Source organism: Brachyhypopomus gauderio, chromosome 20 (assembly GCF_052324685.1).
Source record: "Brachyhypopomus gauderio isolate BG-103 chromosome 20, BGAUD_0.2, whole genome shotgun sequence".
Taxonomy (NCBI): domain Eukaryota; kingdom Metazoa; phylum Chordata; class Actinopteri; order Gymnotiformes; family Hypopomidae; genus Brachyhypopomus; species Brachyhypopomus gauderio.
In genome coordinates this window covers 11591992-11618850 of record NC_135230.1, presented here as the reverse complement: position 1 = coordinate 11618850, position 26859 = coordinate 11591992, and the positions used below count along the sequence as shown (strand labels likewise).

General features: G+C 50.0%; 1 protein-coding gene across 1 annotated transcript; it reads right to left on the bottom strand.

Moving 5' to 3' along the window:
• Nucleotides 1–4321: 4321 nt before the first annotated feature.
• Nucleotides 4322–26859, bottom strand: lmo7b (LIM domain 7b). Its single transcript, XM_076982517.1, is given in 35 exon segments — nucleotides 4322–4992; nucleotides 5405–5510; nucleotides 6589–6877; nucleotides 6880–7125; nucleotides 7468–7562; nucleotides 7564–7634; nucleotides 7753–7808; nucleotides 7998–8042; nucleotides 8346–8425; nucleotides 8427–8549; nucleotides 8690–8779; nucleotides 9279–9379; nucleotides 9472–9504; nucleotides 9779–9820; nucleotides 10497–10556; nucleotides 10932–10995; nucleotides 11256–11425; nucleotides 12377–12539; nucleotides 13497–13631; nucleotides 13932–14213; nucleotides 14946–15519; nucleotides 15669–15802; nucleotides 15949–16132; nucleotides 16728–16757; nucleotides 18551–18877; nucleotides 19304–19606; nucleotides 19735–19906; nucleotides 20269–20425; nucleotides 20965–21078; nucleotides 21879–21909; nucleotides 23378–23484; nucleotides 23951–24020; nucleotides 24297–24367; nucleotides 25886–25971; nucleotides 26153–26859. Coding segments are annotated over 34 exon segments (4617 nt in total). The 5' UTR covers nucleotides 25955–25971; nucleotides 26153–26859; the 3' UTR covers nucleotides 4322–4969.

The window sequence follows — 26859 nt, the reverse complement described above, 5'->3', positions numbered from 1 at the left end:
CCATTAATCTCTCACTCCGTCACTATCTGTCACTCTCATTTCATCACTCTGTCCCTTCTTGTCACCCTCCCTTTATTCCCCCCTTTCTGTAACGAAGGCAACAGCCAAGCTTCTCCAGCCTCCTGACCCAGGCCGAAATGATTGCCCCTCCATTAAAAAAACCGGGCAATCCCTCATTAGACCCGTCTCCCTCTGGCTGCCTGCCTCTGCCATTCTATGAATAGAAGGGAATTGTGAATAAGGCACCGTGCTGTTATCCTGAGATGAGAGAAAGAGCAAGAAATGAGCCATTAGTGACAGCAGAGCAGGAATATGGCGCGGCTGCCTGGTACCACACAAAGACCTCACAGTGTGTGCCACTCTTGCTCTGAGAAAGCAGAAAATTAGTCACATCACACACATGCTTACGCACTCTCTCTCTGGCTCTCTCATACACACACACACACACACACACACACACACTCACACACACACTCCTTTGATGAAATTGGACAGGCTGCTGTGTGAATGCGAGACGCGTCACAGGCAATAATCTGCCTCCAAACATCAGCGACTCTGAGCCAGAACTATGTCAACACGAAGACAATGAGTCACTGAGCAAGTGCAGCATTTTCTAAAATGGTTGAGCACTCGGTATGCTCGGAGGAAGAAAAAGCCCAAAACACATTCTGTCAACAACTTACATGCCTGTGAGCCAATGCCACCCAAAAAATACACTATAGTAAGGTTTCTAAACTAAAGACTTCTGTGAAAACGATAGACAAACGGTCAAGTAAACCGCCCCCATAATCTCCCAGAAGCCACCAGCCCATTCCAAAACATGAAAGACTCGTGGAGGCATGATTTTAGGTCAGAGAGGCAGACAGGAAGTTATTCAAGTAGCTCGAGAAGAGTGTGAGTCATGAACCTGACTTTTACCTCAGACGTTTGATCGATTTTCAGTGTGGAGTCAAACAGATGCAGTTCACAAGCTTTTCTTTACAGTCAACTTAATCCATGTATCTGCAACAGGCATTTAAAAGGAGCCCAGAGCTCTGAGAACTGACTCATACAGTCCAGAGTCTGAAAATAAATATCAGCAATATTTTCACTCGTTAGAATGTTCTTGAAAATAAACCATTTTTTATTTGGAGGGGTTGCTGATGAGACCATGACGATATAAATGGACCTTTGGGCTCCATTAATGGCTGCAGTAAACTTTTGCCTCTACTATCATTCAGGATGAGGACGGATGAAACTCAAGAATAAGCTGTTTATGTTTCCGAAGGATGGATTACTGCCGGACCTTTTAGGTGAAGAATGGAGAGACGGAGGGACCGTTTGAAGAGAGTCTATATCTGCTATAAAAGCGTTTTGGCATTAGAAACTGACCTTTCATTCAACAATCACTCTCACTTCCCTCCACACATCCCTCCCTCTGTCTTCTTATTCTCTTCTTCTCACTCTCTCGTCTCCCTCCCCGCTGGTCAGTGAAGGTTCTAGTGATTCTAAAACAATTCCTGGCCCGGGGCGTCCAAAAGTCGCTCTCCCGCCGATGAACCACTTCAGCCAGGCCCGATCCTTCTTCTCCCTGATGAGTGACCTCTGGTCATCCCGAAACCATTTCAGCACAATGTTAATGCAGACAATTCAATCTGAGCTATAGATATGAACAAGCAACATCATCATGTATCTAAATTTCCCTAGAACACCCTCCTTGACATTTTGCTTTCCTAATCTGCATAGCAAGAGCTGAAGATTCAAAGCTTAGATGCTATGAAGGTTAACAGTATAACAGGTTTATACAGGAAAATGGGGGGGGGGGGGGGTGTAGATGGATGATGATGCAGCTCTACTTTTTTGGTGTAATGAACCACCTGTTGAGAGAGTAAGTGCACAGTGACCCAAAAGATAAATACACACTCTCTCACTCTCCTGCCTAACACACACACACACACACACACACACACACACACTAAGACAGCCAATAAGTGATTGTCCTGATGAAAGCCTGTCAAAGCTGTCTTTAGATGTGAAAGCAGTGGGAGTAGGTGCTGAGAAACGCTGGCTATTATTGGGGTCTTGTGTCCACTGTTGCCATAACGGCAGTTTTCTGTGACAGTGGAGATAGAGCTTGGCAAAAGGATTGCCTTATCCTCCCTATAATCAACACAACTTAAAAACATGTGTGGCATTATACTACACAAGCAGGCCCTCAGAAAAAAATACTGATCTAAAATATTCTCAAAAAGATACATTCAAATTGTAGATGTAGATGAATATGGACTAGAGAAGGCCTGCACTCTCCAATGCGTTTTATCATGCACATTTATATGATTTAACTTCAAAGTCACAGGACACATAAAAATGCACGTCTTTTACATTTATCAAAATTACTTCAAATGAAAGGAATACGGTGATATGCACCTGGAAACGTTTTGACGATTTAGCCTACTTGTAGTTTACGCAACTATAATGAGCATATTTTTATAGTTTCATAGTTTTGTGGAGAGGGTGTTGGACTCTTCAGCGCGACAAGAAGTTTCAACATTTCATTCACACTGTAGCCCTCAGTCATCCGGGTGAACCTACGACGCCCGTCTGGAGACCTCTACACAAATCATCTCTGAAAGCCGTTTGAGAAACAGCAGTTTGCGTTTACAGGCTACAGTTCCCTTGGGAGATCCGCATTTTCTCATGTCTCCGTTTTCCCAAGCTGATAGCGCAGCCACGGAGGACTTCTTCGATCAAAGGCCTACACAACTACGAGCCATGAGAGACTCGGTGGGATGGCCTGGGTTCCTGATACGAATGCTAGTGAATCTGGTAAACAAATGAAAATGACCCGACCCTGAAGATGGTGGGCTGCATTCCCAGGCGGAATCAAAAATGGCATGTGGTGATTTTTTAAGGCAAACGTTAAAATGGAAAGCGCCGTAAATGAGGGATCTGTCTAAATATCAACGGAAATATCTCGACGGAAAGAACGAAACGGGTATTAAAGCTGAAGTTGCAGACACTCGGCAATGATGAGGAAACTGCGGATGGCGCCGACGAACATGCGTGAAACTCCGTCTTAATTAAGTCCGTCTTGATTAAATCCGCCTTTCCCGCTCATGCGTCACGTGACTTTATTGTCCTCTACTCCGCCATAAACGAAACTCAATTGCTGGATTACTTCAAATTTGGACAGTGTTGTTCCAGATTTGAGATCTGCTGGGCCTGGCCTGTCGGATATAACGTGACGAATCAGATTATAGTGATAAATCCATGCGTTAGTAAAACTCAGCGTGATCACTCAAAGCCTGTTGTCGCTGATGATAAACGGCCTACTATTTAGTTAACGAGCTCGAGACGGATAGTGGACAAGTGGCGTGGTTTATGTTCTTGAGTGGCCATACGATTACTGGCAGCCGTAGGTCGCTGCAACTAATGATTTAAGATACCTCCGCCTTGCCTTGGTAATTCTCATTTGAGCCGCGGGGCATACTTGAAAGGCCTGTGCCACGACCTGCACCATATCGCGGGCCAACGAGCAAACGGAATGTTTTAAATGGCGCGTGATCGCAGCCTTTACATTCTAGGAAGCGCGCGAGAGCGGGGAGCTCGAGACAGAGGGAAGAGAAGACGAGCGCTCATTTAATCGCAGTTTATCTTTCTCGCCTAGTAGCAAATAACCTTCCACAAGTCGCTCACTCTAAACTCAACTCGACAAATAAGGAGAAACGAGTCCAGTTTAAATCTCGTGTAGTTCCTCTGCTCCTTTTTAGGACAGGAACTGAAAACGAGAAAACGGATATAAGAGGAGCAGTGGGTTACGGGCAACCGTGACAGAAACCAGATTGGAAAGTGAAGATGCAGATAAATGTCGTCGAGTGTTTAGTGTCGCTACACACACGTAGTCCGCTGTACGGAACCAGGTGGAGATTTATAGCGGATGGATATCTAAGATTGAGCATGTACAGTTTGGGTCGGAATAGTAATTCATTATTGTAAAGGGTAAATACAATAAAAGTTGATAAAAAGCAGAGTCACACCGGCCCTTAAATCTGAACCTCGACCAAGGTTTTGTAATCTTTGAGTAATTAATTCAACTGGTCAATGTCTTCACATTTGACTCTTATGTAGGTTATAAATCTGCACGACACACGAGTTCAAGAATCGAGGCTCTAAACTACGCCCAAACCATACTGTGTGTGTGTGTGTGTGTGTGTGTGTATATACAGCCAATGTTTCAAAACTGATCGAAGAGCGTCAGAGAAATAGACCTTACATCGCCATCTAGAGGATATCAGGTGACAATCTTTAAAATTAGGACATTTGGACAACCCTTAAAATAAAATGCTTGTTAGATACTTTTATTTACAAACAGTAGGCAATAAAGATACACTGCTATTTCTCCTCTAAACCAACAGAAAACACAAAATTGCTCCCAAAATTAACCTTTGTGCAATTTAAGACCAAGGAAAAGTGCTTGGATTGTGTTTTTAAACATCAATTGCATACATATATAAAAATGAATCTGTGAGTGGGGAAAAATCCAAACCGATCAAAAAGGTACCTCCCATCAAGCTGTAACGAGGATCCGTGAACATGTCTATATAATTACAACATAAAACACCAAGACGTCAGCTGTTGGTAACATCACATCAATGCCATCCACACCAACCCACTTCACCCATTACCAGGACAAGGGCATATCCTGACCATTACTGCATACATAGGTAGACACTGGATGTCAATTCAGCAAACGGAACGATTAAACTCTTTACGCAAAAGAAATAATAAAAAAAAAAAACAAAAAAGCAAACATGCACATTCCAGCTTCACTCAAGACTGGAATGGTTTCCCTCCATGAACGTGGGGTGGATCTAACGGACGGTCCAAGACTGTTGAGGCAGCCGGTGGTCGTGAGGGTCGCGATCAGGTTGTGCTCTCAGCCGCCATGTTGGGGGCACCCCCACGAACGTCTTCTCCACGACCAGCGTCCTCACTTGGGGAGACTGTGCCGCACTGAGAGGAGAGAGACCGCTATGAGACGTCTACAGAAGCCACAGCGGCCATCTTACACAAGCAGTAATGTTACAGAACTCCTAGTGTGATGAGCCCACCTCCTCCTACAAACACACACCACTGCATAAACCAACGCTACCATATTAGACAACATTACTAGTCCACATATACGTTTCCAAAAGAGAAATAATGGCAATACACCACAGCAAACAGCTTTGCACGTGTTGCTTGATCCGAGCCCCATTTCCCAGAAGTCCTGCCACGTTGACACGTCACCTGCTCCATGGCAGCCGGTGTTCAGTGGGAGATGCGGAACGTTCCAGCTAACGATTACCACCGCTATGCAGGCTGGTTGAAGGGATTAGCTGGGGGGGTGGGGGTGTGTGTGTGTGTGTGTGTGTGTCACACTCACCTCGGAGTCTGCCGTAGCAGCCGTCGCAGTAGAGCTGTCTGCGTCGCACCCGCACCTGAGCTTCGGCCTCGGGGTCCCCGCTGAGGTCACACTTGCAGCTGACGCACTGAGGGCGCGAGAGAGCATGGCATGATGGGAGAACGGCGGAGGAACCCCAACGTACAGCTCACAATTCCCCTTAACCCTCAAGAGTTTATACCCGTCGGCAGCAGTGTGAAAAAACATGCTGCAATACTTTAGCAATTAAAAACAGAACACATATGACGTAATTAACATCCATTACTAACACAGTACAAACCTGAACCCTTGAGGGTTAAAGCATCAACAGAAAGGCCTGTTGATCAACAGAGCAGACTAGCTTTCACTGATTTTTGTTCCCCTTGAACCCATATAAAAGGAGATAAAAGAAGACACTGATCCAGGGTCAGGGGATAAGAAGAGTTAATTGATTACAATCCATCCAGAAATGATTACTAAACCCATGCAGCAGATCTGGGATCAGGTGAAACAGACCCTCCACCGTGGCCCATGTGGAGATGTGATGTCTGAGGAAAAAACACCAGATTCTGAAAGTGCCCCGAGAAGGAAATAGAAATGAGGACCCAAGGACACGGAGACTTGTGATTGGTGGCTTGATATGTGACTGAGTTCCCCAGGAACAGCAGAGGGAGAAGCTGTGATTGGATGACGGGAGAGTTATTGATCTGATGCAGGCAACTGGAGCACGTGCAGCATCTCGGGGCGAAGACGACAAAGCGCAGATACCATCAGCACCACACGCGTCACTTCCTCTCCCACCAATCAGTGACTAACGCAGAACGTGGGAGACGACGGCCGGCAGGAATGCGATGGAGCAAACCTCGCGTCGGTCTGAGCGGTGAGCAGCAGCAATCTTTCACTTCAATCTTGTTTTTTTTGAACTTATAGAGAAAAATCCATTTCGGCTTAGAATTTCAAATTTCAGATCAAGGAACGTTGAAAAAAAACTGCTCGCGTCCCTGAGCTGCCTGCATCCAGTTACCAGCACAGCACCGCGGCCCAGCACAGACAGAAACCTCAGTGAGGGTTGGGTAATGTGGCAGGGGGCTTTTCTCCCAGGAGGTGTCGGGTGAACCGGTCGGGAACGGCCGTGCAGGCGGGTCACCGGGGAGGCGTCTGGGGCGTCCTGTGACCTCCGACCTCACCTTAAAGCACCCCGCGTGAAAGCACAGGTCCAGTGAGTCGATGATCAGGGCGACTCCCTTGGCCAGTGGCCGACCGCAGCGCGAGCACGTGCGCCTTCCGCTCACCAGCCTGCGGGACACTCCACAGTTAGTCCTGCCCACGCCCACCCAGGGGGCGCTAGAGCGACCCTCCTGCGCCAGGCTGAAGCTCCTCTCGTTGGAAATGAGCGGAGCGATCGAGAAACTGCGCGAGCAGGTGTTGACGTTGAGACAAAGAAAAAGCGGGAGTGTTGCCCCCCCTGCCGAGGTCCATACCTGCTTCTCTGCAGTGAACCGGGGGGCGTGTCCTCAGCACCAGGCACGATTGGCTGAGTGGGCGAGGCGGAGGCGGACCTCTGCCTCAGAGAGTTGGAGAAGATGGCGGCGTCCGGCCCCAGGCTGCGGCGGGTGGAGTAGCCCCGGTACGGGGTGGCGCTGCCCAGGCTGCAGCGGGTGGAGGCGTTGTGGGGCAGGCGGTGGGCACTGTTGCTGGGGGGCAGCTTCTCCGGAGAGTTGTGTCTAGGTGGCACATCGGAACAGGTAAGAGGGTTAACGGCTGGGTAGGACCCCCCCACTACAACTCCTGCTGGGCAAGACTCACACCTATTCTGATAGGTGAATGATAATTCATTCAATTTCCCTTTATTTCACTTATATCATGCAATGTCTGGTTTAATTTCCATTTACCCAATGTCTTACTTAACCAAACTTTTTGTCATTTATTCTGCCGGGCAACGTGGACCAGTATAAAGTCGAGTCTGTCTATTGGCTGCTTGGAGCACATTCTTATTCTTAGGCCTTTCAGCACTGCATGGCAGAATCACAAGCCTGCCTACGTCAGAGACGGGTCATACGACAGACCTCGTGATGGGCGCCATGCTGACGGGCTCTTTGGAGACGCTGCAGGTGCCCTGGGTTCTGATCCAGCTGCTGTCGGTGTGGAGCGGCGTCTTCTTCCCTCATCTCCTCCAGGATCTGCAGGCGGTCCTGCTCGGCCTGGGACGGACGGCCTTTCTTCTTACCAGCCACTGCAGGCAACCGGTCAGTGGGCGGGGCATATGACAAGGGAGTGAGTGGGCGGGGCGTACAACAGGGGGAAATAAAGCAGTCAGTCAAACACCCGGATGATAGAGTTAAGAGTCGGACCTCTGGTGTCTTGCTTGTAACTGCAGTCAAGTGAAGGGGTAGATTTGGACTTCTTCCTGTGAAAAAACAAAAACAAACCAAATGGGGTGACAAGGTGCCTTTGTCACACACACACACACACACACACACACACACACACACACACACCTTCATGGAGTTTAATACAATTTGGTAGTAACATTATGGAACTACTAACCCCATCTATACCCCATCGTCAGTGCAGCTAAAGGCATGAGCACACTAACCTGTCCAACGCTGTGTGCTTGGCAAACGCATAGGACTCGCTTGGCCTGAAGCACAGCTCAGCAGCAGATGACAAACACAGCAGAGAAGCAACATCAGCAGGAAAGACAATCAGACACAGTAGTGCAGACACACGGCCACAAACACGCACAGGCATACACAATCATGCACAGGTGACTTACTGTAGCATTGCATTTTATGGAAAAGGAAAAAAGCGCTTGCAAAAGCAACAGCTTTAAGCGTACAATGCAGATACATTTAGAGAGCAGGATAACGATGAAAGCCACTCCAGCATCAAGAAATCAACACTCCAACTACCATCACACGTAATATGGGGTCTCCTGCCTCACCATTGGCTAATTTCGGTGGACGAATCGCATTCCTCCATGGGCGGGCGGCCTGCTGCTGGTTGCTTAGTCACCTGTCTGATCTGCAATGGTCCCACTTCTGCGCCATGCTGACCAAGTGCTGCAAAAAACGGATGAATCCGATTGGCTGAAGAGAGGGGGTGGGGTGTGAGGCGTAGTGTTTCCATTGGACAGAGAGATTCTCTGCTAAAAATTGACGAGAGGAGAAAAGGAATTAATTAATTGCTTGAATTGTAGTTTTACATATAGTCTGCCACTGAAAAACAGAAGAAGTTGCCAAAATGGGTCTGGTGGAGGGGGGTGTGGAGAAATATTTGTAGCTCCACCTCAGGGCCTCCACCCTCCGGCGATGCTGCTGCCTCCTGAGCCTTTCTCCATTCTTCCTCAAGCCTCTCCTGATCACGCCTGTACTTCTCCTGACACACACACACACACACACACACACACACACACACACACACACACACACACACACACACACACACACACACACACACACACAATTGGGTTTCTTAGCTGCAGATCCTATGGCAAGTTAACAGGGTTAACTGATGATTAGTACTGCCCCACTGTCACAACCAGCCCAAAGAGCCATGTCCCAGGCCACAGCTGATCTAATCCCAGTTCACAGCTGATCTAATCTCAGTTCACAGCTGATTTCGTTTCATGTTTAAAGGCCACACTGACGGAGACCCAAACACAGAAGCTTGGGCTTCCTCCCGCTCTTCATAGACAGAGCAATTATCTTCCAATTAAAACAATTAATGTGCATTAAATAACGAAGCACCAATCAATTAGAGGGCTTCTTTAATAAATATCTTAACTGGCGTTTCTGATGTTTGATATAATCCATGTACGCTGCGTCTTGTCCACGAGAGACACGGCATTAGAAAGGCATCACTTTTCTCCCCCTACCTGCAGGAGGCGCTCTTGCTCCATCTGCCATTTCTCCTGCCTCTTCCTTTCCTCCTCCGTGTCCCACGACCAGCTGGAGGCTGAAGTTCCGATGGAGGGGAACCTGCAACTAATGACGGAGGAGAGAAACGCGGAGCGATGAGGAATCACTCATGATCTGTGTTTTCTGATCAATGAGAGGATGGTTAGTGTTGACTTACATCTGATATGGCAGATTCTGAGCCTCCTGGGGGGGGGGGGGGGGGGGGGGGGGGGGGATAGGGGTCAGAAACCACATCAGTCACTCAGTGAGTTTGTACAGTTAGCAACACCAGTCACCGACTTTAGGAATCCATTCATTTCCACGGAGGAAGTTCAGACGAACATTAAAAGCTCTCCATGTGTTTATGGCAAGATGATCAGACTATTAACAGCATAGTCCTGTTATCACATCACACACTGCCTGTACACAGCACCACAGCACACACACACACACACACACACACACACACTGTATTTACCACAGAGGTAGACCCACGAGGCCACGGTGCACCCAGACGAACCTGGGGAGGTACAAGGACGCCATCATGACCCTTCACCCCGCCCCTCTCCGCAAACTGCGAAGTACTAAACGGACCAATACCTGGGCCTGCTTGAGCATGAGGGACAGGAGACCTTCATCTCCCTCAGCAGACACATGGTCACCACCCTAGTTCTATTCCTCCTTCAAACGTCCGACTGTTGACCCTTGCATGGAGCACGATGTGCGCTGGATGGTTGTGATGAGAACCGAGGTGTGACCACACCCACACTCCCCCCCCCCCAATCGAACAATTGCCAAAACTTGAAATTCAGAAACCCAATACTTTACTGCTTACCCTGTCCTATAATTATTTTATTGGGGTCTTTTACTTAATTTAATTTCACTTTGCATTTGGCATCTGATGTCATTCCTCCTAGGTACATCATCATGCCAATTGAATACATGATGGTTAAATCTTAAATGCTTTTAATTTAAAAGCATTTATGATTAAAGCAAACAAGGATATCAATCACTCTGTTTCTTCTAGTTATGTCTGGTTCAGAGGTGAGCATTACACAAACCAAGCAGGAGACACTGCAACAGACCCCCCCCCAAAGCACAACAACCCCCCACAAAACGCACACGCAGCTAGAAGCACCCGGCAACCCGCCAAGCACCAGCCGACTGACGCCAGAAGGAAGAGAAAGTCGGTTTACCTTTCTGCGTGAAAAAGTCTAACCTCCGTATTCGATTTTGCATAATTATACGCTCATATTCTACACGGGTAAAGAGAGGAGGGTGACAATAAAAACACATTTAGAAACATGAAGGCGAAGTTCATGCTCTCTTGTACCGTTCCTGCGTCTCACAGACGAACGGCATGTTTTAAAACCAATTCCCCAGCGTCTTCCTGCCTAGTCTCAACCTGCCGCACATGTGACGGTCCCTTATGGGCAAACAAGGAAGAACTGAAAACACACGGATGAGGAGACTCTCGAAGCCTTGTTTACCGTCAGAGTACACAAGTCAATGGGATTCCTGGTGTAGCTCATGGGGGCTAACTGTAGCTCACTCAAACACACGACTCAGTAGATGGAGATTAGGTGGGGAAAAGCACTGGAATTGTCCTTGTAAAAAAATGTGGTGGTTACCTTGGTTTCCTGTGGTGAGTGGACCATCACTGAAGCTGCCGTTTTGTGCGTTTACCGACAAACCCTGCGGAGGGAGTTGGCGTTAAGACACTGAACATCTCTTCATTAGGTTCTCACCAGGCACAGACGTTCAGCTACACATCTCCTCACATAGCACCACGGACCTCCGCTGTTACATTATATACTTCTGGAACATTCCAGACTAGACACATACTGGCGTTTGTTTTAGGAAACCTGCGGCTAACTTTAGGAAACTTGAGGCTAACTGAAGCGAGACACCTTCAAGGCGTCCCGCTGCGGGTCTCGTCTCGACGTGGCACTCACGTTGGCAGGACGTCTGTCCCTCTCTTCTCCCTTGTCCTCCACAGGGAGGACGGGGCCACTGGCGTCCATCACGCAGCGCTCCGGCCCGGCCACCAGCGCGGGGTCCATGCTGGTCAGATCGATGGTCTTATGGCTCTTGAAGGGCAGGGAAGAGGCGGTGTTGCTCCAGCCTGTGGGCGGCACCAGGGACACGGGGGGGGCGTGTCCACCGAGCAGGGGAGAGAGGGAGCGGGACGTTAGCAGGACCGGCCATGTGCGACCCGGAACTGGTTTGGCCTACTGGAACTGGGCTTTAGTCTTGGTTTAGGTCTCGCAGTTTCATAGAAAGGAGTGGAGGGTTGAACTTGGCAATCTAATTCCAGAGACATTTCAATTGCAAATATACAGGGCAAGGGAATTGGCTCTTTAGAAATACAGAATCCAATCAAATATTTTGTGCATATTTGTGTAATGACAGAATGGAACAGGATGAAGTTGTGGACAGAAGAGGAGACCGGTAAACCAGTTTCCTGCCTTGATGTACATAATAAAAGCCCAAGCTTCAGGCTGCAGAGTAATGCCCTTATTCTGCTCAGTCTTACAGACCAGCCCATCAGAACTGATCCTGGAACAGGAATATGAAATTGCCCCTGCATATACCCACAGACATCTGAAATGGAAGCCCAGTATATACAGGGCTGGGAGTTCTGTGTGGGTCACCAAACACAGATGTAAACAGCCTTGAACTGAAGCACATGCACTGCAATTTAATCTTCCATCAAAATCCAGCATACTGGAACAGCATAATGATGTCACTGTCCAATCACACACACACACACACACACACACACACACACACACACACACACACACACACACACACACACACACACACACACACACACACACACACACACACACACACACACACACACACACACACACACACACACACACACACACACACACACACACACACACACACACACACACCAGAGAATTCTTTGCCATGAAGTTACGAGGGGAGGCAGGGAATATACAAGAACCCCACCTTCACTATAGATATTAGAGGGAGGGTGGAGTTTCAGGCATAGAGCCTGTAGATATGAGTGGTTTGAGGGGGCGGGGCATGGTGACCTCACCATTTTGGCCATGGCGGCGCAGGTCCATCAGTAGCTTGCCCTCGCGCAGGGCCGCGTCCATACACGCCTTCCACTGCTCGTAGCTCATCTCGGCCACGTGGCGCCCGCCCACGCACGTGATCTCATCGCCTGCCTGCAGGTGGCACAGCTGAGCCGGGGCTACCTGTGGGAGGAGGGGGGAGGGGGCGGGGTCAGAGGGCAGGGGGGAGGGGCCATGAGTTGGGCCTGCAGGCAGCGACATCAACGCTGAGGGAACGTTCCAGACTAGGACAACAAGTTGGGTTCATAATGAGTTGGGTTCAGACACATTAACATTTAGGGGGTCTTGACCGACGCAATTATCCAGAGCGACCCCCGGATTTAGCAGCAGGGCGTGACGTGTCCGCTCTCGACACTGAACCCATGACCTTGGTCTTACGAGCACCGCACTCAACCTGCTGAGAAACACGAGCACATCATTAATAGATGGCCGGATTAATATTAACTCCACTGCGGTCTAGCACAGACGGCCCAGTCGCACACCTGGCACATCACCCTGAGGCAAGCCGGACCGCACCGGGTCAGAACCATCTCACCACCAGCACGTACAGCTAATCAGTCTGATGCACAGTAAGCAACACCTTCACTGCTCGCCATCAATCATTCATGTCCTTCTCCCTTCGAGTACTTAGAAACACACACACACACACACACACACACACACTCTCGCACGGGTGCATGCACACAGGCAGACAGGAGCGCACACAGACAGACACAACTAATCAAGTAATGAGGGTCTTTTTACAGAGGGCTTTCTCCAGTCAAACTAATCCCAACTCTGGGCTTACACACTCCTCAAACCAAACAACAAGTGTGCAATCAGCATACCTTCTCAGCAGAAGATGAACTCCGGCTATAGTTAGAGCCATCAACGTACGAGACCCACCAGCAAAACGCTCAAACTATCCAGCAGAAGCAACACAACCAATTACAGTACAGGGAAGAGACGCAGCCTCGCGTGCAGCACGTAGCACGGAAATAAACAAAGCAAGCCGGCCTCACCGTTAGACTGACTTAATCGGAGATTAAGTCAAACTCCCCCGTGCCGTGAGTGTACACCTGGCCCGGTTCTAGCAGTGACGGGTGGCCGCTGTGCGTTACCTGGCTGGACCGATCGGATACGAGCGCCGCTGGAGTCCCAGTCAGCCTGGAAGCCAAAGTCCCTTCCACTGCTGGGCTTCTGATGCAGACTGACTCGCATGTCACTGTAACCCACCTGTGAAGGAAGGGGGGGGTGGGGGGGGGGGAGGGAAGAGAGAGAGAGAGAGAGAGAGAGAGAGAGAGAGAGAGAGAGAGAGAGAGAGAGAGAGAGAGAGAGAGAGAGAGAGAGAGAGAGAGAGAGAGAGGAAATGTCACCCGTGGCTATCATGTCACCTGTATTCTGTAGGGAAACTGGAGTGCTCCACCATACTGACGAGGGGCTCTGGTCTCTCCCCCCACCCAAACCATTTCATCCATGCTTACAACACTAGTGCCAGTCCATTTGCATTTGTTTTTCCATCAAGCATCCACCCACCTCATCCTTGCTGCTGCGATCCAGGAACCGAGGAGAGGGCGTGGGTCGGGGACCGGTGGCTACCACGCTAGCGGTCACGAAGGAGTGAACTTTAGGGGCGGAGTCCCTCACTTGCCCACCCTCCTCCTCCTCCCTCTTCTTCCTGGTCTGGCTGGCACGTGGCACAGCGGAGGGAGCGTGACCCTCAGAGGCAGGGGTCACGACCCTCTCGGGGCTGATGAAGGAGACAGGGAGCCGGGGGTCGCTCTCGCTGGCTTTTGGCGAGACCGCTGTGGGACTCGTCTGCCTGCGGGGGTTATAGAACAGACACGGAGACGCGTGAAAACGTCAGCATGCCCCAATGTCACAACAGAGCCGAAAGCCAGAATTTCAAATGTGCTTGTGAATATGGATCCAGCCCAATATAATTTAGCTGATTAGTTAGGCTCAGCTGTCATCAACAAAACTCAATATTGGGTACGTTATGTTATAAAAGTCACCTACAATAAATTTATTGTGTAAAATATTCTTCTAGAGGTAATGATTCACACTGTCCCTCACACACGAGAGAGAGAGAGAGAGAGATGAGAGAGAGAGAGAGAGAGAGAGAGAGAGAGAGAGGAGAGAGAGAGAGAGAGGAGAGAGAGAGAGAGAGAGAGAGAGAGAGGAGAGAGAGAGAGGAGAGAGAGAGAGAGAGAGAGAGAGAGAGAGAGAGAGACTCTGTGATGGAAGCTTGGATTTCATTATGTGCCAGGAGCATGAATTGGCAAGGCGGCCATGTTCCATTATTCACTGGCTGCAATACGATCAGGCAAAGAGCAACACTACACTTCATACAGAACACTGTACACACACACCATGCACATGCAGACAAACACACACACAGTTCCATCTTCACAGCTGGTTCACTCATGAACCTAAATCCTCTGCTGATCAAAGATATACAGACACTGAGCTGTATATCTCAGAAAAGCATCACGCATCACGCAACACACACACACACACACACACACACACACACACAAAAATACTCACAAAGTAGAACCTGGGCAAAGATGCCACTTTGGAGCTCTTGGCTCTGAATGGTCTTGGCGTGACCCCCGTGGACAGGCGTGAGCCCCCCTCCGAGCGCCGGAAGCCCCTGGGCAGAGAAGCAGAGATGTACGCTCGCCCTGAAGGAGTGTCCTCCAGGGACTTTGCGCGTGGGACGGCCACCGGATGCCGCCGGTCAGTCTGCGAGGTCTCCGCTGGGTCACTGGCCCCCGGTGGGCTGAGAAACACAGCCGTAGCGCCTTCGGTCTGCTCGGTCAACGCTGGGTCAATGGGCCCGTCCCGCCCAGCTGTATCGTTAGTAAGAGAACATGCCCCATTTTCAGGGTGTGAGGCATGGGTTGACGCTTCATCCTCTGGCATTGTGCTCATGAAACCGGGCGTGTTGCAGCTCAAGGTCAGAGGGGAAGACTCAGAAGGAGCAAAGGCGTCATCTGAAGCCAGGGAACCCAGACGGGGGGCTCTCCTCGGGACGGGAGGCTGTGAGGGGGGCACCGTACTGCTGGAGACACCCTGACATTGCTCTTGTCTGGCAATCACCAACACACCCTCCCGTTCACTGGGAAGGAGGAGAGAGACATAAAAAAATGGGAAGACAGAGGCATCACCCCCCCCCAGAGCTGCACTTCAAACTACATTACTGCACATTCACAAGGTATTAAGAATGGTTAACATTACTAAATAGGGGCTTGAGTGCATGTGTGTCACCTCTCCTCATGCAGTCCTCCCTCCAGAGTGGGGCTCCTGCTCTCAGAACCTCCCACGCCTACCAGGCGCTCCTCGTTTTTCCTGTGAAGGTCAGAGGTCACACTCCGCCTGCGACTCTTCCACCTGTCCAAGTCCTAAATAAACACGTGAGGGGGGGGATGAAAGGAATGAGAAACACGAGTGGTTATGTAGAGCAGGAAGAGCTGCTCGGAGCTGTAGTACAGTGGGCCCTCCTCCCTGCGAGAGGAGGAGTTGATCAGGGCAGTAATGAACCACTCACATCTTGCCACCTAGCCTCTCCGTCCTTCGCCCTGGTAGCAGGTGCGACGCCCCCAGCGGCCAAGGGCAGAACGCCTTCGGCTTGGTCCTGGTAGTCCTGCCATGACCCCGAGGGGTCAAAGGCCACGTTGCTGTCGGATTCCTGGCAGACGGGCTCTAAGGCGATGTCACTCATTGACTTGCTCCTGTGCGGTTAAGAAAATGAACCGTTTGTTTGATTAAATGCTTGGAGATAACAGCTTGATGGAGGCAGCTCACAGAATCATATCAGGCGGCCCTGAAGCCTGCGGTTTGCAAACGCTTTATTACAGCACAATTTCATTACAATTCAAATTCAACAGCAGCCAGAAAGGCGCGCGCGCACACACTCTGCAGGGAGATGAAAAAGAGAGGAAGCGGTAAGCAGGAATAAAAACGCCATGAACACAGTTCTCAGCATTTTTAATACATTTCTCCAACACGCATACACACACACACACACACACACACACACACACACACACACACACACACACACACACACACACACACACACACACACACACACAGCGGAACACTACAGGCAGGCATTACACACAAATCACGAACAGCTACAGGCTAACTGCAGCGAACTGGGAGCCATTGTGTGGCTTCTGAGGGGATCTCATGACAAAAACAGAGTCCTGGATGCAAAGATACCACAAGCTTGGGACAACAGCAGAAATGGCACCAAAACGGCCAAAGAACAGCAGTTCAGCCAGCGGACACGGAGAGTGAAGGAAACCAGCGGAGCACACTTACCCACCGAGGGGTGACCATCTCACGGGTGCTCTAGGAGACCAAGAGAACGCAGCTCAGGGTGATCGCTCAGAAAAGCTTTGAGCCAACGAGGGTACTGGTGGATCTGTAATTCACTCACCTGACAAGGGGCGTGGGAACCCTCCTTTGCCCTCAAACTATGAATAGTCACTTGATTCTCACACACACACTTTAATTTGCCGTTTTTAAAAAGGTTCTACGAGGTAAAGCATATCAATATAAAACCGTGTCAAAAGGAATTGTATAAAGGGAATAAGATCAAAGATCATGAAGTCAAATGTCAGTGTGAACCTCCTTTATTAAATACTGCACAATCCAGAGATGACCACAAACGCTTTGAGCACTGCCTCTACGCCCGTGTGAAACCTCTGGCGGAGGACGGTGGGCCTCCGTGTTCACATCTGGGTGAGATCAGAGAGGATTTGCTCCAAACTCCTTCCTCACATAAACGGTGCTTATTTTCTAAATTTGTCTTTATTGGCTCAAGAGAGCGAGCAGAATTTCAACGGTGGTGCTGGCAGACCCACTTGGTGGCGACACGAGCTACGGACCGCTTCACCAGGGCGTTGGGAGGCAAAGCTGGTAGAACATGTGATCCAGACAAACTGGCACAAGGCCAGAAACAAACCCCACAAAAATAAAAGCTTCATCCTGGTCATTCGGATTGGGTCACTGCAGACTCCAGTACTCCAGCTGTACCACATCAACACACAAACACATCAAAACGGGCTTCCATTAAATCATGTCCTGTGGTTCACTCAAAAATATCTCGCCATCAAGGGTTACTCGGATGTTCTCTGGTAACATCGTCCTTTCCCAGAGAAAGATCTTTGACTCTCGCCCCGTAGAACACCCGTTACGTTCTCCACGTTTCTCCTGGCCTGGACATTTGCATCTCGAGCCCGTTCTCGTCCAGCCATCGGCAGGTACAGCAGAGGAAGCACCCAGCAACTCAACCCCTCAACCTTTGAGATCAAGAGCTGGGCTACAGATCAGTGTAGGAGTCCAAACCAGCACAACAGCTGTTCTACCCAATTAATATGCTAAATTAGTGTAGCGGCAACCTATTGAATGTTAAGCATTGCTTGGCTTTAGCAGCCTTAATCCTCATCTTTCACATAGTTGTACTTGTTTGTCCTTAAGCAGGTTAAGCCTCAAGTTGGTTTCCCTGCAGCTTACAAGACACCTGCCAGACATTCTCATCTCTGACCTTAAAGCTGCCTCGTTAGTCCACATTTCTGCCAATGTTCCAGACTCTCAGTACAGCCCAGTCAGACCAACAGCACGCAACTGCCCTACTGCAGGATGCCTGGGACAGAAGAGCTCAAAGCCTGAGGCATTAGGGAGGTAGAGGGTGAGAGGGCACGAGGGCTTTAGACACGAATGAGGTCCTCGCGTCTCAAACGGTGTCTGGGCGTCGGGAGGCCGGCGCTCCCAGCCAGGGAGTGACGTCATAATCGGAGTCTTCCTCGGACGAGCCAGATGTCTTTTGGCTAAAGGCCAAGGGGAAGGGCAGGAGGGGAGAAAGAAGGAGGAGGAGGAGGAGAAAGAAGAATTTAAAAGGTTATAGACAGAGGAAATAGTAGAAGCAAAGCCATGAAACATAAATCCCATTTAGAAGAGCTGACGTCATGAAGACACCGAACAGAGGGAGAGGGGGGTCATAACCACACATCTACCATTCGCCTTTGGCACAGAGGAAAGAAAATAAGAGGGAGTGGAGGACCAAGAGACGGTCTTACGAAATAAAAGACCTGAATCTAAATCACAGAGCCAGGCCCTTCAACTCAGTCAGTGGAACCAACCTGAAGCCCTGCAACTTCCTATACCAGGGCCTGCACTGGGAGCCCAGCCTGATCGCGCGTACGCGAGCGTCTTCCTCGGGAGTCCAGCATCCGGGCAAGAACTTGTCCGAGTTGGCACCGCCGGAGGCTCGGTGGGCGGTAAGCGACACCCTGCGGCTATAGAGGTCATCCTGAACGGGGTCGGCGAGGCCTCGGCCCTCGTCGGATTCGCTCGACTCCTCGGCGAGCGCCCGCAGTAGGAACTCCTGCTCCAGGGCGGCCTCGGCGTATCCGTCTGCCCCGTTTACTCTGCAGGGGACGTGGGCCGAGTGACCCTCCGGGACAGAGCTGTCCGCGCAAGAGGGAGATGTCCTTTAATGCGAGGTCAGGTCAGGGGGCAAAAAATAAGGCCACACGCAGGTACACGGGGGTAAATACCACGCAGGTTAGTCATGCCTTACACTCCTGATTCAGCGTTGAGTAGATTAGTGGAACACACCATTAAGGACCATTAACACGGACAGCTTAGATGAATGGTCAAAATGCAGATTAGTGAGATGCCATCGCATTCAAAGTCTACTCTGACACATCTGAAGGGAGAGGAAGGGACTTAAGAAGAACAGGTCTTCCGAGCATGCGTTAGAAGTCAAACAACTGAGGGAACAAGAAACACGAAGCATGTAGTCAAAGGTCACGGACGAGCAGAGGTTGCTTTCCAGGAGCCAAAGAACGTTAATATAGCAGGACACTCCACAATCCGAGCTGGAGGTTGACCTTGCGAGAGGGACCGCATCTAGTCGCGAGGCATCGGACACGGTGACCCAGGACCTCCGAGCGCATGGGGTCACAGAGGGAACTACCCACGTCCTCCTCGGGTTGGGAGGCACGGCGTAGTTCACGGGAGTCACGGACGTCGTCGAACGAAACCGCCGGCTCGCAAGGTCGTCCTGCACAGGGTCTGGTTCCGGACGGTCAGAGTCAGAGTCCGTGTCGCTCTCGTAAGCGCGTGCCCATTGGTGGAAGGCGGAAGCGGGAGGAAGGTCAAGCGAGGGCTCAACCAAGCCCTTCCCATTTTCACTAAAATCGGGAGACGGGGGAGCGAACGCATGTATAAACACGCACGTAAAAGTACAGCAAACCACGGACTGGGTTGTTAGCGAACTGCTTATAAGATGGCCGTTCGTGCAGCGTAGTAGGAGTGTTACCTGGGGAGGTGGGTGGCAGGCTCCCTGCTGGCCACTTTGTGACGTTCAGCCCGTTTCCTTCGCAGGGGGGTCGGGACGGCGCGTCCATCTCTAGAGGCCGCAGGGCCAGTTTCAATCCCGCCGCCCTCAGACATCCCGAAGCAGCGCTCGGCCTCCGCGTCACTTCCGAAACCTGCCGAGATCAGGGAGGAGCAAGAGAGGCAGAGGCGGTTTGAGGAGCTCCGGGAACCAGGCAGCCCTCGAGCAAGGAAGGCAGTGTGACTGCACGGGGAACCCCACTCGGGCTACGTGCGCCTCTGCGCTCGACCGCAGCGACAGAGCACTGGTGGGAGGATCCGGAATGTTACACCTACACGAGCGGAGTGCGGGTGAGCGGAGTCGTGGGCTCCGAACTTTCATTATCACATGTTTGACGTTTACGACATTTAAGTTAGCAGGAGCTCGTGAGAATGTGCAGATCTGAAATAACTACATGTCACACAGATGCCCTATCAGAGTACAGCATGCACCACTCCCACGCCCTGCCCCTTCTACCTTCGGTGGCCATTATGTGGGTATAATCCGATTGCGCCCTCAGGGTGTCCAGGTTCTGCACAGACTCGCCCCTCCCGCGGTCCAGACGCTCCTCCTGGGCCTCGCCGTAGCCACCGTCCCTCACGCCGGACTTTGAGCACGATGACTCCTCCAGCACCTGGGGCAGCAGATGGAGAGGCGGTGAAGGGCAGCAGGAACCTCCACCTCTTCTACGCCCCTGCACGTCTACCGCCCAACCGCTACAGCAGAGCCGGGTGGGGCCCCAGACGCCCAGGACGTGCCTCTAGGAAGAGTCTGTAGCGTACAACGCCGGGAGGGACAAGGCTATACGATTTAGGGATAATAAATTAATCACGAGCTGTTGACTTTCAGATTCACTCAGCACAAGATGTCTACCAAGATGAATGACTGATTTACATGAAAAGAACCGCATCAAACAACGCAGCATCTAATGCTGTTCATTTAGCCAGATCATTGCACAGCCATTTCGGAGATGAGCTCTCGACACAAACATAAGCACATCTGTGACACAGCTGCGCACAGCACAACATCACTCACAAATCAACACACACACACACACACACACACACACACACACACACACACACACACACACACACACACACACACACACACACACACACACACACACACACACACACACACACACACACACCTCGCCCAGTTCCCGCCTACCTTGGACAGGGCGACGCCCAGCAGACCCTCGAAAGCTTTGAAGTTGAGCTGTGGGCCGTGGTAAGCGGGGTCGGCCTGGGCCCTCCTCCCCAACCAGTACAGGGTGATCAGAACCTATCAAACAACCGCATCACCAGTTTCTGGGATTTTTATCCCGACATAGCTAGTCCTTCAGTTTTCATACTAGGACCATTACAGCATATTGTTGATATTTAAAGGCGTAAAACCAAAAGCCTGGCATAAAGTCAAGGATAAAGCCGATCCCTAACCCTACAGCACACGTCTGCAAGCTCTTTGTGTGCGTGTGCTTGTGGAATGAATGGATCAGTGTTACCGTTTCCCTTTTGTCTCTCCTCATCCAGAAAGCTCTCACACTCTCTGAGCGACTGTGTATGCGCAACCCACCCACCCACACACCCACCCACCCACCCACACACCCACACACCCACACACCCAAACCGTGCACCAAATACACCTTTACAGCAGACAGGGTCACTGTAAAGATGCAGCAACAAAATACATTGCCAGCAAGAACCTTGACTGGCCTGACAATCAATAAAATAAAAAGGGCACCGACAGGTGAACAGGTCCAAATCAGTGGTGCAAAACCACATGCAAAACGTGATAAACCGCCTGGGCACCCTTGAAAGCCTCGGCGAGACAGTACCACGTCTCAAACCCGCTGTGGAGAGATAACATCCAAACACACATCGCAATTCAAACTGGAGCTACTGAACCTAGATGATCGCTCTCCAGCAACACTCAGACAAGGTTAAGCTGGCCACAGTCACAGGGCGGGCCGCCTTCTGCACCTCCAGGAGCTCCGAGGAGTCGGGCTCTTCAAATTGCTTCTAGTGCACTCGGCCAATACAAGTGTGCAAAATGTCAATAAGGTTTTGCAAAACTGCACTTACGTTCTTCAGCCTCCTGGACGTCTCCTCGTGTCTGTGGGGAGAGAGAGAGAGAGAGAGGGTGTGAAAATGAGGAGAGAGAGAGAGAGGGAGGGGAAAGAGAGAGAGTGAGAGCGGTCCGGTCAGCTGGGCACCTGCTCGTAGACACGGTGGTGGCAGTAACCGAAGCCAGCTGAGGTCACGAGCTAAGTGTCTGTCCACATTCGACAGACACCCAAACTAAACATCTACGGTCGTTCACACCAGCAGGGCACACGTAACACGGACGGCCACGCCGGCCACGGCACGCGAGCCTCACTTTGGTTCTGCGGACGAGTCAAAATGCTCCAGGAGATGAATGGCACCATAAATAGCCTCACATTCGGTGCCGAAAGACGAGCCGTGCCGGGACGAGCTACACAGCAGAGTGCGTGAAAGTCGGATAAATATAGCTGCGCACCCACGGATCCACTAGTTACACTAGAGCTGGGGTCTCGAAGGGCGACCGAGCGCGGCTGAATTTGGACATCACAGGCCCTCCGAGCGCTGCAACTCTGCCTCACAGACTCGCAGCCAATTACCAGAACATGCCATTTACTGGTGGTTTCAAATGGTTGAAATTAAGACTGGGACAACACTGGATCACCCATCACACCATCAGTAATGTTGGTCTTCACATTCTATTGTGGACAAATCAAACACGCACCATCAAACATGTTAACGCTCTTTATAATCATGTTTGAATAGGCACATTCCCAGTTCTGGTGTCTTTCCTAAACGGCTCCATTGGAAACTGGAGACCAGGGTCCCCCACATGGACCAAAAACTGCTGGTTTTGTTTTCTCCTCTGCTCCAAGTCCACCTGTCTCCATCTCGGCCACCAGGGTGGGGAGGTGGAGGGAGGCCTCAGTTGGGGGGCTGAACTACATTTGTGAGGTCAGGCCAGCTGTCCAGAGTTGTGCTTCAGCTATGTAGACTAAGCTCAGAGTCACGGGGCCACCCGGAACATTCCGGCACATTTCCTCACTCCAGCAAGAACATTTGCTAGTCCTGCTTGAGTGCTGGTTTATTGGTCAGTCAAGGTTCAGCGTGCAGGTTTTGACAGCACGATGGTGTACAAATGAACAAAGGCACACCTAGTTTTCCATTTGCACATGACTGGACCCGACAACTAATGACTGTTAATGACTCTCTGGGCAAACAGCATGCAAATGACTCCTGTTCCTGCACTGGCAAAAGAACGGTTTGACCTTTACTCAACTCTACACGCAATTACTTCGCCTCATTAGGAACTGAAAGCAATGTGTGCAAAGTACTTCAACTCGACACTAGACAGAGTAAAAAATAATTTAATTATAAGAATTTCTTGTTTGTAAAATGCCAAAGACCTCAAAAGACCAGAGGTATTAGAACCAGAAGGTATTAATCGTGCTCTTCTTCATTGCTTAGGTTACTTTCAAAACCCCTCAAAGCCCAAACCTTCCGTCATGGTCAAATCGAACCCTGGCATGTTGGAGTCTCACCTGACAGTGACGCGGTTGGAGATGTCCTGCAGGTCCCCAGGATGGAAGAGCTGAGAGTTGTTCAGGCCCAGTTTGCCACAAGCCCTGAGGAAGACGTTGACGTTGTCCTGCGGAGAGCAGAGCTGAGGTGGTTAAGAGGCGTTCGTCGCACACGCTGCAGGGTGAAGGGGATCGGGTTGCACGGCTCCACGGAGCGGAGTTCAGCCCACGTGTAGGACGGGGTGCTGGCGCACAGCTGACTGACGGAGCCAACGCTAAAATGAGCCCGTGTGCTAGAGCCGGAGCGTGTGGGAGTGAACTCGGACTATCTCGACATGATCAGAATAGGACACGGGTGGCCAAATTACAGCAAATCGAAACCCAAGTAGACAGAGAAAGGGAGTGTGTGTGTGTGTGTGTGTGTGTAAATATTGGACTTGTAGGCCAGTTCTGTCTGTACACACAGACACTTGTTTCTGGAAGACGGTGAAAAAGAGCATCTAAACCAACCAGACCTGCTTATACTCACCATTCAGTGCCTCCACTGCGAAACAGCAAAAGCCTAAAAGTGAATCCAAGCAGAAAGCCACTCACCAAGCCCGCGATGGGGGTGGACAGTCGGTTCACTCTCCTGATGATGCCCGGTTTTAGCTTGTTGATCAGGCTGCAGTATAGAGGGAGAAGAACATGAAAAGAACGCCCTCAGCATGAAACAGGCCAACACGTCTCTCCAACCAACCCCAACCTCATGGGTCAGCAACCAGACACACTGGGCTTCCCATACTGGCATTACAGCAGTTCTGATGCTTAAAAGCCACACTCTGCATGTATATAAGAGAAGATAACGAAAGAAGTTCAAGATGTTGGGTAAATTGCACAAAAGGACAGCCTCTGTCCACAGTCCACTACTATAGTGTTGACCACTCTCTGACATACTCACTCGCATAACAAGACTCCATTCTCCAGTGCTGACCGGAAGTTGCTGCTCCCAAATCTCTTTCCAGTCACTACCTGTATGAAGGTGTGGGTGGGGGTGCAAATGGGGAAAAGATAAAAACGTCAGGAAGATAATCAAGAAGAGCTAAACCATGGGCCCACCAATTAAAAGTGCTGTTCTCACAATACCTGTAATCTCGCCCAATTACCGTAAATACATCTAAAAACGTACCAGGTGTTTACAATTTGTTCGGTCATGAAGCCATAGTAAAGCAATATTGCAAGTTTTTAAGGTCACATCCACCAAACTAAAATAACAGCAACAGTGAAGACACTCGCGACTATGTAAAACAAAGCCAATGCCAGTTGAACACAACCAGTACAAAAGCACACTGCGTACATTCACTGCGACGGTTCTGAAAAAGAAAGGACACGCAGTTTGGAGGAGGACTGCAGCAAAGACCGCTCCACACCGCACCGGTTACAGGCCCATCCTTCACGGCCTGCTGAAATGTGCCTCTGTACAGGACACTTAAGTCTGCAATTGCCACTAAATGGATGAAACGCCACAAGTCAAGCAACCAGTCTCTACCTCCCAAACTGCACCTTTTGTGGAGCCTTTGGGCTCAGGCTGAGGGGGCAGTTGTGTGGCGGGGTCTAACCCCTGCCTACATCTCTGCCCCCTTTCGCCAGCACACACGTGCACATGGAATTCAGTCCCAACAAAGATACGCTCGCTCTCCGCAGGAGGCAGCTGAGCTGAAAACACAAGCATCAAGAACCAGGAGGGGAATGAAACACCTGGTTTAGAGAGGCTTTATACATGTAGCACGGTAGGGAGTCTCCATATAACAGGGGCTACTCAGCTCGGTGGTGTACTTCGTAGGCTAATGTTGTATCATGTGTTCATTCAAATTCACAGCAAAATGAAAATGCATCAGTCAGGCAACAGGCGTTTAAAAAAAGTCTGAAAAAAAAAAGCAAACAGCATCACCTTTTATGCAGGAAGTGGTTATTTACAGCACGGAACACTCCAGCGCAGGCATGCAACGTTCACCAGAGAAATATAAATGACCATTTGGTATTAAATGTAATTTTTTTAGTGCACACAAGCACACGCGCTTCCAATGCGCACGCCAAGCAGACGGGTGACAAAATATTGAGGATGTCTAGAAAATCAAGTGATCCACTTCACATCTGCATCATACAGGAAATGTTGAAGCGTCCACGCGCTACATACCCTTATACAAAACGATTATTGATTGCAGGTCGGTAATAACAGCATAGAAAAGTGAGAGACATGTGGGACATGCAGGATATTTGTATATGGGTGTGCAATCGAATCTAAGCAAAGAGCCACTGATGGGCTAAACCATCAATGTTGCACGTTCTTCATCTTTGCCACTACACTACAATATTTAGACCATATATTCTTATTATTTTGCCCTTATAGTACACACCACACCCTCACGAGAGCAATAGCATGACCAGACCATCTCCCCCATCATTGTGGAGCATCGTCACACTGGCCGCCCGAGTGACAGGCAGACGGGTGGAGCAGGGTGGAGCAGGCTGGACACGCGCTGGTCTTACCTCCACCCACCGGCGAGCTTCTGCGTAGGCCAGTTCACAGCTGACCGTCGACTGCTCGCGCCACTCCATCGCCAAACGTCTCAATTCTGTGTGGGGTTCATAGGTCTTTAGTATTTTTTTTTAGTATTTTCTAAAAAAAGAGTTTATCTGTTTTAATTGCAGGAGTACTAAACGTGATCTGTTCTAATTTAAACTGCGAAGCAGTGAAAGTAACGAAGGTTTGGTTACCCTCTTTTGTGTGTGTTATCATACTCACTCCATCCCTACCTTAAAAAGTTGTTTGTTGATTTCAGATGTATCCAGATTTAGTACTTCTCCTGTGTGTGTCCTGCTCCGGTGTGAGCACGCAAGCCCGTCTTATGACCCCAAAAACCCAGTAAAGTGCAAGTGCTCGAATAAATCCGGCTAGCGAGGAAGGTACGTACTCTTCGAAACTCGAGCCAAACACGTCGAAGCTGTTTTTAAAGAGGTCACGCCCTCTTAATGAGAAAGTCTAATATTGTGGATTAAATTGATTGCAAATGTCCCGCTGTAAAATGCCAGAAGATGGCGCCAAATACACACTTCATAGAAGCTCTGATAAAAACAGGAACAAACTGCTGCAGCGCAGAGATATGTTCAGTCCTTGTTTGAAGCTTCAAAAATGTTGATATATAAACAGAATTTCTTGTTCTGAGTGCCTGAACACAAATTCAACAGGCTATTTACAGTCCTATCTGAAGAAACAACCTTACAAGACAGTGACTTTGTCAGCAGGGCCTTTTAAAACACACTCCGTTATCAAGCAGACTCCATCTCACTCAGTGCTGCAGTGAATCTCTGAGGCCATCGACTTCAAGACTTGAGGAACTCCAGCTTGTCTTCTCCAGAACATTTGATAATAGTAAATCATCTGTCAGTGTGTGGCAGGGATTCATTATACTGCCTATTTTTCAACACAAGCACCACTAAGGCATGATCCTTGTTTTATGTCT